Here is a 13,939-nt window from a genome sequence, read left to right as displayed (position 1 = left end):
AAATCATCTCAGTGTGACAGCTGCATTATGACAAATATCAATTTAAAGTGAGGGGAGGCGGGGTGGGGGGTGGGGTCATCTATTTATTGTCCGTTAACCAGCTTCATCTGCTCTGGGGGGCGAAGAGCAGCTCCTCCCTTTAACACCTGCATGTCTGGCATCTTCGTATACTTCAACTGTACAGTCGATGGTACTGTATCACAGATAACTACAGTTCAATGAGAAGACGTTTAAAAACTGTCATTTACAGTGAAATCCTGGCAGCTGTGGTTGCTGGATGGGCACTTTAAAAAAGTATAATGGCATGTGGGATGGTTTGGTTGTTCCTTGACGGTGAATTACCATGACGAAAGCAAATGTTGTCATTTTTCTTTCAAGAAATAAGAACTATATCAGAATTTATGCAGCATTTTGCAGTGCACTTGGTGTATTTGGGAACCATGAATTTCTCAATTGAAGACTGTTTTGGCCACAAGCTACATCCTTGTGTCCTCTTGTCACAAGTTTTATGAGGGCAATTTTAAGAAGTCATTGTAGAGGACTGAGAATGTGTAAAACATCTGGTATTTAACATTAAAAAGAAAAGAAAAGGACGATAAAGAGGAATATCATTGGACATCTAAGCAGTGAAGCTTAAAATCTGAAAATATAAACCTGACAGTTCAAACAAAACTCAAAAACAACATTTTTTTTTTCGACATTTCACTCATGACATATCTTTACACAGACAAGCGAGAGAAAAGTTGTGTCCTCAGCAGAAAATACGCTTTGTTATCTGCAAACTTTTAAAACCAATAGTTACCCAGAATTACTAAATATCATTATTTACGCCTCAGTTTCACCTTGCACCAGATTTTTGCAACCAGTTTATTCATTGTTGAACTAATTTGAATGGTTTCCCCAGAGGCATTCGAGATAGCTTGAACAGGCCCCAACATATCTGACTTCTGATAAAAATCATAGACGGCCGTTCGACCATTAGTGGATCCATAGCAGGGACGGCTTTATCACGCTACAGTATATAGGTCAACTATACAATATGGCGTCAGGAAAATCTGATCATCCTGTGACCTTGTCAATGTTAGCCAGAGCCACCGAATAGAAAATATCCTCAATTACACAGTTCAACAATATATCTACTCAACACTGGCGCTGACAATTTAGCTCATGGGACAGATCAGCACCCATCATCCGGATTAAAATATAGAAGGACTTTACAGCTGTCCAGGACCAGTGCCTAATGCCCAGCAAATAATTCCCCAGTCAGGACAATGACATGCATGCTGTATGCAGAGGTCCCAGTGAAAAACATCTGTCACTCCAGTAGTCTGCTTATCTGGCCCGGCCATGTCTGCGTGCTCCCATGTGAGCACAAAGGCAGCGCTGGTATTTTATGCTCTACAGATGCTGATAGCCGCGCTGCTTCAGCCCGACTGTCTTCAAACACTGAGGGAGCCGGCGCTGGTGGCGATAACTGCTCCTGCTTTTCTCCGCCGCTCTGACAAAAGACATGCTATTGTAGGTAATTAATGGTTTGTGTGATACACTCACACAAGCACGCAAAAACAGGCTTTGTTTTTTTTGTTTCTTGTTTTTTTTTTCTCTCGTCTGTCTAATAAACACACCCTCCACCCACCCTTCACTTTCCCTCCCGCCCCCACACCTTCTCAAATGAACCCCTTGAAGCCACCCGGCCACCTTCTCCTCCCCCTCCTCTCCTTCCTCCCCTTTCGCTCACTGTGGTCGGAGCTGCATGCTCACTGTCCCGAAACATGATGAACCATTCACCCCTATGGGAATTTCTCCTCCCAGCTAGCGAGCGTCAGCTACATCTGTGTCCGTCAGCCAGACTGGATGCAGCAGCAGCAGCAGCAGCAGCAGCGACTTGGCTCACTGATGTTCTGCTTCAACTTGACTGAGAGGCATCAAGAAGCGGGGAAACTTCTGTCTGTGTCTGTGGAGGAGATTCCTCTCATTCATACATGACCGAGGAAGGATGCTGCCCAACTTGAGGATACTTTTCCCATCCGGATGCACGACAGTTGTTTTGGATTGCTGAGGCGATGCTGCTCTTGAGAAGGGATGATCGAAGTCTTCTGATGTCCACCTTCCTCGTCCTCCTCCTCCTCCTCCTCTTCGTCCCCCTTTGCCTCTGTGTTTACACTTTACCTCCAGACCCCTCCGACAAGGGTCAAGTCAGCAGGATATCTCATCCACCTCAGTCTCCTCTCCAACTGTGTTATGATCCTGTTTCTCAGCACTACACTTGACCTGAAGGCTTCCCAGGCAAAACAAAGGGATTAACTATGAACTTTGCTCTCACCAGGAGATATAATCTGCCCTTAAGCAGATCGTAAGTCCGCTGTGAGTACGTATGTCTTTTCATTTTAAACATCGGTGGCTTGTTTCAGTTTCAAGGAAATCATAGATGCATTAAATATGCACTTTTTGATTAATGCTCAAAGGCATGACCTGGATTTAAGGGGAAATGGTGGCATGTGTGCACAAGTGCTTGTCTGAGAGGCTTCAGCATGTATTTTTAATGTAGCCTTTTACCTTAATGAATGCAACAGAGGCTGTGCTGCCGGAAAGATGAGTGCATCTGTTCTTCAGGGGGACTGTATATAGAAAAATGGTGTATTTAACAATAAAACCAACGCTAGCAATCATGCCCCTAATCTTTAAATGTTATATCTCAGCCACATTTAAAAATAAAACTAAGGTTCAAGTGCCTAACCTTCCTTCCTCGCTCTCTCTGATGAAGTGAAAATGACAAAACAAGGGAGGATTAGGCAGTGAAGTGTGATGTTAACAAGTCCCCGCAGATCTTTTGTGGTGCTGCAACAAATGAAGAAAAGCATTAGAGCTCTTCAAAATCCTGGAAGTAGTCGCCACAAAAGAGTATCGGTTCATCGGGAATGGAAAGACCGTGAACAGATGATAGACCAGTTTGGTCTAGTTTGGCTGTTGCAGCCCCCTTTTTGTACAGCAACATTAAATAAATCGTATTCTCTAATCTGGCCTGGATTAGTGTCTACTAATTTCAAAGGCAAGAGGTGAAAAGACTTGAGGAATAAAAAAAACTAAATGCTGAACTTCTTCCATTCAATGAAAATTAACACAATATTCATTTATGCGTAGTTGAGAGGCAAAACCCCAGAGGCGTAAACCGAGACTCCTATTTAGAAAACTCTTCTTGCAAATGAGTCATGCGAGATCATTATCTAAATGATGGGGCATTAATGAAACGTTCTAGTCGCTCATAAAAGGGAACTCAGACAGGCAATATGCTTTTATTCCCTTTAACAGCTGCCAAAACATCCATAAGCAATATTTCCTAATGAGCATTGTCATAAATTAAAGTGGAGAAAAATGACAAGATGTCTACGTATAAGGAGATGTGATGGGACTCTCCTCCACTGAGGTGGTTGAATTCTAAGCGATGAATATTTTAGATTGCATGTTTTGGAGCCCCCCCTCCACACACACACACACACACACACACACACACACACACACACACACATAATCCTCTTCCTTTCTCCTCCAATGACCAATACGCTGAGCAATTCAAACGTTTCTTAGGTGCTGTTCCAGATTGTCACGTACTGTATGCAGAACTTGTGACCATGGGTCAGTGGTCTGACTACAGGATGCACAAACCATCGTGCCAAAGACCTCCAGGCTGATTTGTGCATCACGGTGTCCTTTGCCTCCTTCGCTATTCTTTCTCTCTTCTTATGTTGGTCTCCCATTGTCTTTCCTTTCTTCTGCCACACACACTGTTTGTTCACTAATTTCTGCTGTGGAGGGCAGTTGTGCTGCGACCAAAGGCTGTGGAGAAGGTTATGTATGGCTGGGAGGCCCAGTGGAGGCCAGTGCATGGACAGCAGGAGCACCAAAGGCCAGATGGACCAGCAGGAGTCCACCCTCCAACATGTTTCCCTCTGTACCTGCTACAGAGGTTCTGGATGAAGATTTACCACCTATTCTCTCTCTCTCTCTCTCTCTCTCTCTCTCTCTCTCTCTCTCTCTCTCTCTCACACTCACACTCACACTCACACTCACACTCACACTCACACTCACACACACACACACACACACACAGAGCTTATCACTGGATCAGCCCGACCATAGTGAGCAGTCTGATGCTGTTAGGATTAACAGCCTGTAGTGAATTTATACTAAATAATAAAAATACTATATAATAAGGAGGAATACATTCTTTTTTACACCCAAATTTGGCAGTAATTCATTTTAAAACCTCTGCTTGTGCCGCAGTGTTCCCCAAACACATCCGATTTGAAACCTTTTAGATGAAATATTTCAAAGAACATGTGGTACTACGTACTGGGAATCACGTACAGGCCTTCATGAAATTCCATTATATTCAACCTGATATCAACATGATTCATGTATTCATAAAGATTTTATGGTAATTTCAAACTTAAATACAACATTGAAATTCAAACTTTTTATCAGCCAGGGATGTAATGTGATCACTGATAGGGAATCTATTCCTCATGTATAATACAATATTCTGTAATATTCTTCTAATGGATACATTTTTGATGACATTTTGCAGAAAGATAAGAAATATTAGATGTACACCCCCCCCCCCCCCCCCCCCCCCCCGCAGGCGCCTCGCATTTGACATCAACTGCTTCCTATTTTTAGTGTCCATATTTACCTGACACACTGAGTTCTGAGTGCACCATTAAAACACTTCCTGTTCCAACTGGAACCTATTAGCAGGCTTGACTTGTTCTACGCCGTGAGGTCAAGGGGAAGAACAAGTCTATTTCTTCGTGTGTTTGTTTTGTGTGTTTGTGTCCCATTTTAGCACCACAGCCATCGGTGACACGTTTCTTAAACACATTTCTTGTCGTCACTCTTTACTCTTTTTGCGGCATACGACATAATCGCTGGTGGTTCAACCCATTTAATTTGGGAAACTCCCATTTTACATGTACTTTTACTACTATACTTCCACAACATTCCGAAGGAAGATGTATCAGCAGTGTAAAAATACACTTTAACACAGTTTTCTAGTCAAAAATTGTACACAGATTTAAACTGAAAGTCAAGTTGTGGCATCATATTTACAGATAAAACAGTAGTTTGGGCCACACAGACAGAAATATCCAAAAGTTGAGAATAAAAGAATTTAAAAAAAAAAAGAAAGAAACCCTCTTAACTTCAAATTTAGATCATTCATTTGTTGGGCTTATCCATCCCTGCCGGTCCTCTGCTATGATTGCTAGGCAACCAGCATTCATTCCCTCCAGGCGGACATCTGGTCATATGGCTGGCGATCATATAACTTCCATCCCCAAACAGAGAATTCCTCAACTGGGTTCAGAGGAGGAGAGTTCGCATGCAGGGAGGAATTGCATCATCACAGGAGCTGCAAATCATTCATTCAGTAGGCGAGAGCGGTGGAAGGCAACGTGGTTCCAAATGATGACATAGGGAGTCACGCCAGGCCTCAACAGCCTCCCCTCTTCAAATGGAACTATCTTTTAGAAATGTGATGAGCTGTTTTCTATTGAATGAGCTGATAGTTTGTGAGAGGCAAAGGACCGCAGCATTGGAGATGACAAAGCAGGACCCCTGGAACCCCCCCACCCCCCATGATCCCACGCTGCGCTTTAGAGGTGTTGGACAGATGTGCCTCCCTGGCCTCAACTGCAATCCAAGCAAAGACAAATATTCCAGTTGTATTTCACTACGTGGCATGACAAAGCATTACAAATCCTTATCAGCGCAGACGCCTCCCTCATGATGTCAGACTTTCTTCAAAATAAACAGCTTCAGGTTTCATCGGCTGATCAATATGAGCCAAATTCAATTTGTTTATTGGTAAATTCTGATCCCTGATCTGCACTCACTCTCTGCATTTCACGCAGGCTTGTTTGCCTTGCCATATCTACTATTGATTTCAAAGCTTTCCCACCAGTATGTGGTTTTCTGCAAAAGGCATATCAAAAGTGACACTGTGGAACGACTGCATTACCGTAACCGGTCCTGTTCAGCAACAACAACATGTTCGGCTGACTTATCTTAACCGAAGACTAAACCCGACGGTAGACGCAACCGTGTTTCCACCCCAGACTCTGAAAATCAAGCCCAGATGACATGATCAGTAATTGTTGCAGAATTTCATTTCAAACGCGTGCTCTTCCTCAGGCGCCTCTGCCGTCGCCTTCTCTGACCGCCGCTTGTAAGATTTCTGATTGAAGGGTTTTGCCAAGGACTTTTAAACATGTCATTTCTATGCCCAGTGAATATGTTTTCCTTTTCTATATCTGAAAGGGTTTGGGGGCTTTCTTTGACATAACATGTTAGAAAAAGGATGCCAAAATGTGTGCCGCCCCCCCCCCCCCCCCCCCAAAAAAAAGGATTAAAAGATCAAGTGGGTCACAATTTCTGGATTTTAGGAGAAACTCTAATGGACCAGAAAATAGCAGGAAGTTCAGCACCGTCTATACAGGCTAATGATCAGGAATTTGAGTGATGTGATCTGAAATGCCATTGTATTACTAGATGAGGGACGATCCAGGTCCTGCAGGAGAGCCCCCACCGAGAATGGAATGTTATTTGCGAGGGCCTCAGGCTGCCGCTGGCAGTGTCGAGAGAAAGCTGATGCGTGAGGAAGTCATTTCTCAAACATGGGAATGGTGATTCTATCTGAAGCATTGAGATACTTGTGGATGAGGGGGGCTCTCCGGGTGGGAGAGCAGTTGCCCATGTGGAAAATCGAAGCTTAGGGAGATAAGTTCAGGTGTAGAAATGTGCTGGGAGGGATTTGACTGACCCCAGTTCATCACTGGCTCATGCTGACTGTTACGACTGTTAGCGCCTCGCTGATGAAGGATATATGCTTATATGATACTGCTGTAACACTGGTTTCATTCTCAATAGTAAGTCATAATTCTGCAGGGTTGGAAATTAGAAATTCTGCAGCGTGAGAGGTCACACACAGGACAGGTGCTGAATATACAGATACTATTGCGGCCAGAATTCCGCCTCATGCACAAATAACGTGCAGCGTGTATGGGCAAGAGTTTTTTGATGCATGAGTAGATGAAGAGTAACTGTTTCCAAAGGCTGATATAGGCTGTTCCAACCCAGGGGAGGTTGTGCTGTATCCGCACATTTGCAGCAAGGGTGAACTGCCATGTGTTTGTAGGTCATGATCAGTAAACCGTCAAACATATATACATTTCCTGTGGGCTTGTTTATGACACATTAGCAGCATGGCACACACACACACACACACACACATACACACATAATTTAAGTGAGGAATACAAAGCCTTAACTGTGAGTTCAGACTGAAGTGAGCTTGGGTATGAATATGCTACCCTCTGCTGGTGGAAAGAGGTATAGCTGTTTGACTAGGTTTGTTATTGTTTTTAGAGACGTGCGCATTTGAGGACATTATCGAAAAGAAGGAGTCCATCTTACAGAAGTGTCACGTTCATCGCACTCACGAGGGGCAACAGGAGCATCTGTGATTGTGCACTACACTCCACTGCAACCAGCAGCAATGTGCCCTCTGGGTCTAACATGTAGATTTCTATATTTAGAGGCAAATGTTCGGTTTATTATTTTCAATTTTCCCACCTTATTTTATTGCATCAGCGCTTATAAACGGAAACGTGTTTAGGATCACAAGAGCGAGGTTGTCGCGTGATCACAAATGTCATCTCTGAGGTCCAGATGTGCTTTTAGGACCTGTAATTCATAATAATTCACTTGGATCCTCCAGGCTTTCTTCCATAATTAATAAACGTGTAGATGTTTGCTTGGTGTTGGGGGTGATTGGGAGTCCATACACTGTCTTTCTGGCTATTTCAGACCTTTAGCACGGTGCTTTATGGCAAAGATACACCCTTCCAATGATGTTGACTCAGAAACTGGAGTAAACAGAGCACATGTGTGAATTTACAAACTTAGAGCATCAGTAAAAGGGGAAATAAGTCAGTATAAATTCTTTCATTATTAAACCAAAGGTCTGGGTGCAAGTTATTCGCCAACAAAACACCATGCTTTTTTTTAAAGATAGGATCCCCAAACAATGTGAAGCTGCTGCGAACAAAGCATGTGTTGTGTCTCAGGGGCTGTATGCTGGCGGGCAGATAATTCAATAATCAGGGAACCGAAAAACTCCAATGTGCCACAATCTGGAATTATCTGACATATTTTCAGAAAGCCATGGACTTGACCGAGAAAATGAATACATTTACAGCATCAAATAGTGTTTCTTGACCTGAATTTGTAAATGACACCACACCTGTTCGGCCACCTAAAACTATACACTTGAGCTTTGAATTATTGAGCCGTGATTTGTTTTCTCGGCATGAATGCAGAGTGAGGTGAACGCTACGATCTGTTAGCTTCCAAACTGTTTCATGTTCAGGGTTAAAGGTAATCTATGTTTGATGGATGTTTCTAAATTTACCGTGCAAAAAGCTAGAATAAATAAATCAATAAAAAAGACCCGTATTTCTATTGTTGGGCTTCATTTTTAGGACGATGCTGGTATAAATCTACAGCTAAAATGTGTCATTTGCTTTATGTTACGAAAAGAATTCTTTCTAGGGTACAAAACCTGTAATGTTATGATTACTGAAGTTGATATTAATCCAGGCGGGTGGCTTCAGTGGGTAATAATGGAGGATAAACATTTAGCATTCAGCTTCAGCCTTCTCAGTCACAACCATATGCAGAGACTGTTGATTTTATTGACTCTGATGGAGTGAATGTATTGTTTATACTCTCTGTTACTACGACTACTCTATATTGTCTCATGCAAAACATGAGGTCTGTATTTCACCATCCTCATCAGTGTCTGAGTCTTTTCAAGGAAGACATCTAGTGGCTAGCAAACATATTTCTAACATTTCTTTCTTTCCCTTCCAGGAACTTTTCCAGTCTTGTCAGGGTTGGATGCCGGTAAACTCGAGACCATGGAAGGAGAGATTAACCTAAACACCACTCTAAATACCAGCAGCATGGACATAAACATGGCAACTCACAGTCTCTGGGAGGTGATCACCATAGCAACGGTGTCAGCGATAGTCAGCCTCATCACTATTGTGGGGAATGTTCTGGTAATGCTGTCTTTTAAAGTTAACAGCCAGCTGAAGACGGTGAATAATTACTACCTGCTGAGTCTGGCCGTGGCTGACCTCATCATCGGCGTGTTCTCCATGAATCTCTATACCTCTTATATCCTGATGGGTTACTGGGCCCTAGGAAACCTGGCCTGTGACCTGTGGTTGGCGGTGGACTATGTAGCCAGTAACGCCTCAGTCATGAACCTACTGGTGATCAGTTTTGACCGGTATTTCTCCATCACCAGGCCTCTGACATACAGGGCCAAACGGACTCCCAAAAGAGCTGGGATCATGATTGGACTGGCCTGGCTGGTATCTTTCATCCTGTGGGCACCACCCATCCTCTGCTGGCAGTACTTTGTAGGAAAAAGAACTGTTCCTGAAAGACAGTGTCAGATCCAGTTCTTCTCTGAGCCTGTAATAACCTTTGGGACTGCCATTGCAGCCTTTTACATCCCCGTGTCTGTCATGACCATCTTATATTGTCGAATCTACAAAGAGACGGAAAAAAGGACCAAAGATCTGGCAGAGCTCCAAGGGATCAACTGTTCCTCAGATTCTGGGGTCAGCCAGCCTCAGAAGACCATTATTAGATCCTGTTTCAGCTGTCAACTAAGATCCACATCACACGACAGGAATCAAGCCTCTTGGTCCTCGTCGAGCAGGAGCAACGCTGCAAAATCAGCTGCTACCACCAATGACGAGTGGTCCAAAGCAGGTCAGCTGACTACATACAACAGTTACGCCTCCTCAGAGGATGAGGACAGGCCCGTGTCTCCAGCGGGCTTCCAGCAAAGCTTTGGGAACCAGGTCTGTGAGACCACCAAGGGCGGCGTTGGAAGTGAAAGTGAGCAACTCAGCAGCTATGAGGAGGACAGCTTCTTCCAGACACCACCTAAGAACAACTCTCAGAAGAGCAGCAAGTGTGTGTCCTACAAGTTCAAGCCTGTGGTCAAAGATGCTCACGTGGTACACCAGAGCAAAAATGGAGACACCAAAATGGCGTCCTCCACATTCTCCTCAGCGGAGTCCATGAGCGTTCCATCCACTTCCTCTACAGTTAAGCCCATAGACACCACACTGAAGAACCACATCACCAAGAGGAAGAGGATGGTGCTGATCAAGGAGAGGAAGGCAGCTCAGACTCTCAGCGCTATCCTGCTAGCATTCATCCTAACATGGACGCCTTATAACATCATGGTGCTCATTTCCACCTTCTGCTCTGACTGTATTCCTCTCTCTCTCTGGCATCTGGGCTACTGGTTGTGCTACGTCAACAGCACCGTCAATCCCATGTGCTACGCTCTTTGTAACAAAACTTTTCAAAAAACCTTCCGCATGCTTTTACTCTGCCAGTGGAAGAAGAAACGCATCGAGGAGAAACTCTACTGGTACGGGCAAAACCCCATGGTCGGCTCCAAACTGACTTGACCTGTAAATCATGTTGATAAGTGTGAACTTGAAATTCTGCATATTACAAAATAATACAATATCAAGCAGCTGTACTCATGTATCAGTAGGTCTATGTTCATTACTGCTCAAACATAAGAATAATGGAAGAGCATCATAAGCTTGTCCCAAAGTAATCACTGTATATAGGTTTTAAAATATAATAATTACCAACGTTTCCTATGAAAGTTGACACTCTCCTGCACAAAATGCTACATTGTTTTTACTCAAGGTGCAAATCGATGATTAAATTCTCGAAATCGAGTGATGAGACTGTGTGAGTCACGCAAGTCTTGTGCACAAATTGACACAACACAACATATTTGTATATGTTTTCGTATTGATGAAGATTTCAGAGCTGCTATTTTATTTTAAAGGGCTATTAAGTGTCGTCCTGATGTCAGAATCTGCTCGCCAAGTCAAGATTGTAACTTGATGATGATCAAAGCATTTTCACTTGTGCCATGTCAGAGTAGACCGCGCCCCCCCCCCCGATGTTTATGTGCTGCTAAATAATTGAAAATAAGAGGTGGTGATACTTAAATATACATATACAGTATTATATTACAAGCATAAATCCTACAGGTGAAAAGTTCTAATACAGACTTTTATTCACTCTTCATAATAAAGTTACAACGTCAGTGTTTACAGAAGTGGTGTGGAGGATATCATAGCACATATTTTTTATTATCATCTGTTTATTTCTCTTTTTCATCCTCAGGATATTTTTTTTTTAGCAATGAAATACAGTACTTGTTTTTACTTATCATCTTCACTGTATTTCCGGCAAATTTGTAATGTACTGTGGCAAAGCAAAAATACTGTTTTTGGTGTAATGTTCCTTCTTTTTTTTTTTCTCCTTTTTTTTTTTTTGTAACTGTGATGAACCAGAAATCTGCACTTGCAGTTGGGGAAATGAAATAGTGCTTCACCATATACTGACAGGATGAAAACAAAGCTAGAGCTAAAATATACTGCGTTTTAATAATGTGTTTCAAGTTTGTGATTTTTGTTGTTGTTGTTGTTGTTGTTGTTGTTTCCTGTATTTTGTGGTCATGTCCATACCTTCCTGAATAAATGTGGTTGACTGAATGTTCTGCAAAACTTGGGAGTAAAAACCTGAAATGTTCCATATCCAAAATTCTTCACCCTCAGTGTCACTTATTTTGAAAACTCCGTCCTCATAGCTCATCTTTTTTGCAGTCTCCACTCTGAATCAGTTTAACTGTGTCCGAGGGTCTCACCAGCATCCATGCATATTTGCACAGTCGCTCCTTGTTGCAGTCTCTTTGCCAGTAGATGACATTCCTGCGATTGAGATTGGCACCAGCGCAGGCGTCGTACCACCAGCCCCCTCCTGGTACCCCCTGGAACTCCAGCTTGGCACAGTTCTGGAAGTAGTTATCATTATCTCTATCTTTGGTGGTGAATTTCTGGTTGTCATGCAGGTAATTCTCCGTGTCCTGGGTCAGCGCGTCGACTGCTGTGCCCTGGAATAACCCCAACCTCAGCCTGTACGCCGACGCTTCATCCTCCACCAGGAGAGGGTCATACTCCCCCGTCTTAGTTATGGCATCCTGGTCCACGAGCTTCACCCCTAGTTTATAGCGTCCAGGACCACGGGTGACCTGATGAAGGTACTCATTCCCCAGCCAGTGATCCCCAGTGACATCACCGAAACCGTGCTTGTACTCAGCCCAGGTACGATCGAAATTCACGCTGCTGTTGACGGTGATGTGCTGTACCACGGTCCATCCTCCCTCCTGCATGGCGCAGTAAGCCACGATGGGTAACTCACCTGGCTGGATCAGGTAGACCCCATCCCTGGCCTGGCCCGATGACTTCATCAGCATTTCATAGCAGTCCCTTGGAAGCTCTGTGGGGCAAATTAAAACTTGTGTTTAGTGGCGATAAACCTGATAGAGCCTTGTCTGACTGTGCTGACCAGCTCTGATATTACCAGCCACTAAACTGACCAGTTTCTGTTCGTGAAGCTTGTTTGCTCTCATCTAAAAACTGTATTGTAACCTGGATGACGGAGTGCTTCTGATTTTATGTTCCATCTGAAGGATGAACTGATAAGATTTTGATGGTTAAAGGTGAGGGATTTTTTTTTTGTCCACAGGGTCTCAAGAATGAACCATAAAGATTTGGTGGTCAAAGGTCACCGTCACTTCACATAAACACAGTATTTCTTGTATGGATTAAAACACTTGAGCATATTACTCACTTAGATTCAGTCAGTCTAAAGTAATTAGAAATCATATTTATCCAAATGAAACCATGGCATGATTCACACAACCTTATTACAACGTGATGCACACAAAATGAATCAACTATCATGTTGCATTGAGAGCAACAGCACACCAACACTGCTTCTCAATGTCTGACGGGTAAACGTATTAGAATGAAACCTTGATCAACTGCATAACTATGACAAACAGTTGTATTGTAAATTAAATAACCGAGACACACAACTCATCTCACGAGATATGACGCCTATCACGAATGAGTCACCGAGCAATTTAGATCCACAGACTGGAATTTGACCCATCTGAGAATCCACGTGGAGATAAAGATGACGCATTTAAAGACAATCACAGGCGTGTTTCACACGAACTTCACGCTGGAGCTTATTATTACCGGGAGCCAAAGTTTGGAAAACTTTCCTCTTGTAGCATTTGGAGTCATAATAGAGAAAAGGCTTGCCTCTCATCCCGCGGTTCTGGACCAGATTATGCTGATGTGGAGGAAGGAGATTCAGGTTCTCAGCTTGGAGATGCTCCGTGTCAGCGGCTGCTACACTGAGCAGCAGGAGCCCTGCTGGCAGCCAGCACTCCAAACCCTGCATCCTTTCGCCTTCCTTTACTGACAAAGCAACAAGGTTTAGGTCAAGATACACCAAACATCTCAGGCCATTCAACAAGAAAGACCATGGAAATGAAGAAAATATATCTTCATTCTGTAATGAATGATCTTACCTTCACCTGAATGAAGTGTTACAGTGTAGCAATGTCTTCTCTGTACCAGATCCTCTCCTGCCTCCCTACTGTAAATATAAACTAGCTCAATGAAAAGTACTCGTGCAAACAAGACTGTGTCGACTGGGGACTCAGACTCAGAGTTCACTGATTTGCAGGTCCTTTCAGCTTCGGATGGACTTCAGCCTCATGTTCACATCCCAGCGGCAGACACCAACCCTCCAGTTATCTGTGTCAGATAAACCTGCATGCAAACTCATATCTCAAGCCACTTCAAGAGAGAATGAGGTTGAAGTCCAGCTGACACTCAACCATTGTTCTGTTAGAATCCTCCTCGCCTGTGAGCTGACAGCTTGAGGTCAAGCACAGCGCCATGTTGGTCAA

The 13,939-nt window shown here is 43.5% G+C and overlaps 2 protein-coding genes across 5 annotated transcripts in view; one reads left to right on the top strand and one right to left on the bottom strand.

Annotated features, from left to right (window-relative positions):
- Nucleotides 1-1,738: 1,738 nt before the first annotated feature.
- Nucleotides 1,739-11,650, top strand: chrm5a (cholinergic receptor, muscarinic 5a). Of its 3 annotated transcripts, none has more exons than XM_086183543.1 (2): nt 1,739-2,364; nt 8,929-11,650. In XM_086183543.1, exon 2 carries the CDS (start codon nt 8,976-8,978, stop codon nt 10,554-10,556), a length of 1,581 nt encoding a protein of 526 aa, XP_086039669.1. In that variant the 5' UTR covers nt 1,739-2,364; nt 8,929-8,975; the 3' UTR covers nt 10,557-11,650. The 3 variants fall into 3 exon arrangements, with proteins under 3 accessions (XP_086039669.1, XP_086039670.1, XP_086039671.1); XM_086183544.1 differs by having other exon boundaries at nt 1,739-2,368; XM_086183545.1 differs by lacking the exon at nt 1,739-2,364 and adding an exon at nt 6,983-7,188.
- The window catches only part of LOC147246702 (fibrinogen-like protein 1-like protein), a 41,424-nt gene continuing 38,559 nt past the window's right edge, over nt 11,075-13,939 (bottom strand). The window contains exons 1-3 of one of the 2 annotated variants that reach the window (XM_086183554.1): nt 13,556-13,829; nt 13,284-13,442; nt 11,075-12,450 (exon numbers count right to left, since the gene is read on the bottom strand). In XM_086183554.1, the coding sequence (XP_086039680.1) occupies nt 11,756-12,450; nt 13,284-13,425 (837 nt within the window). In that variant the 5' untranslated portion in view covers nt 13,426-13,442; nt 13,556-13,829 and the 3' untranslated portion in view covers nt 11,075-11,755. Of the gene's footprint in view, nt 12,451-13,283; nt 13,443-13,555; nt 13,830-13,939 lie in introns of those variants that run through there. The other variant, XM_086183553.1, reaches the window with a different exon arrangement.

This window comes from Aulostomus chinensis, chromosome 17, assembly GCF_037954235.1.
Source record: "Aulostomus chinensis isolate RoL2024-O1b breed Wild chromosome 17, RoL_Achi_v1.0, whole genome shotgun sequence".
Classification (NCBI taxonomy): Eukaryota; Metazoa; Chordata; class Actinopteri; order Syngnathiformes; family Aulostomidae; genus Aulostomus; species Aulostomus chinensis.
Note: the sequence above shows the minus strand (reverse complement) of the source record. Positions and strands in the feature narration are given on the sequence as shown.

Bases quoted from the DNA above. Each gene is read 5' to 3' on its own strand.
- chrm5a (XM_086183543.1), top strand. From the start codon at position 8,976: ATGGAAGGAGAGATTAACCTAAACACCACTCTAAATACCAGCAGCATG.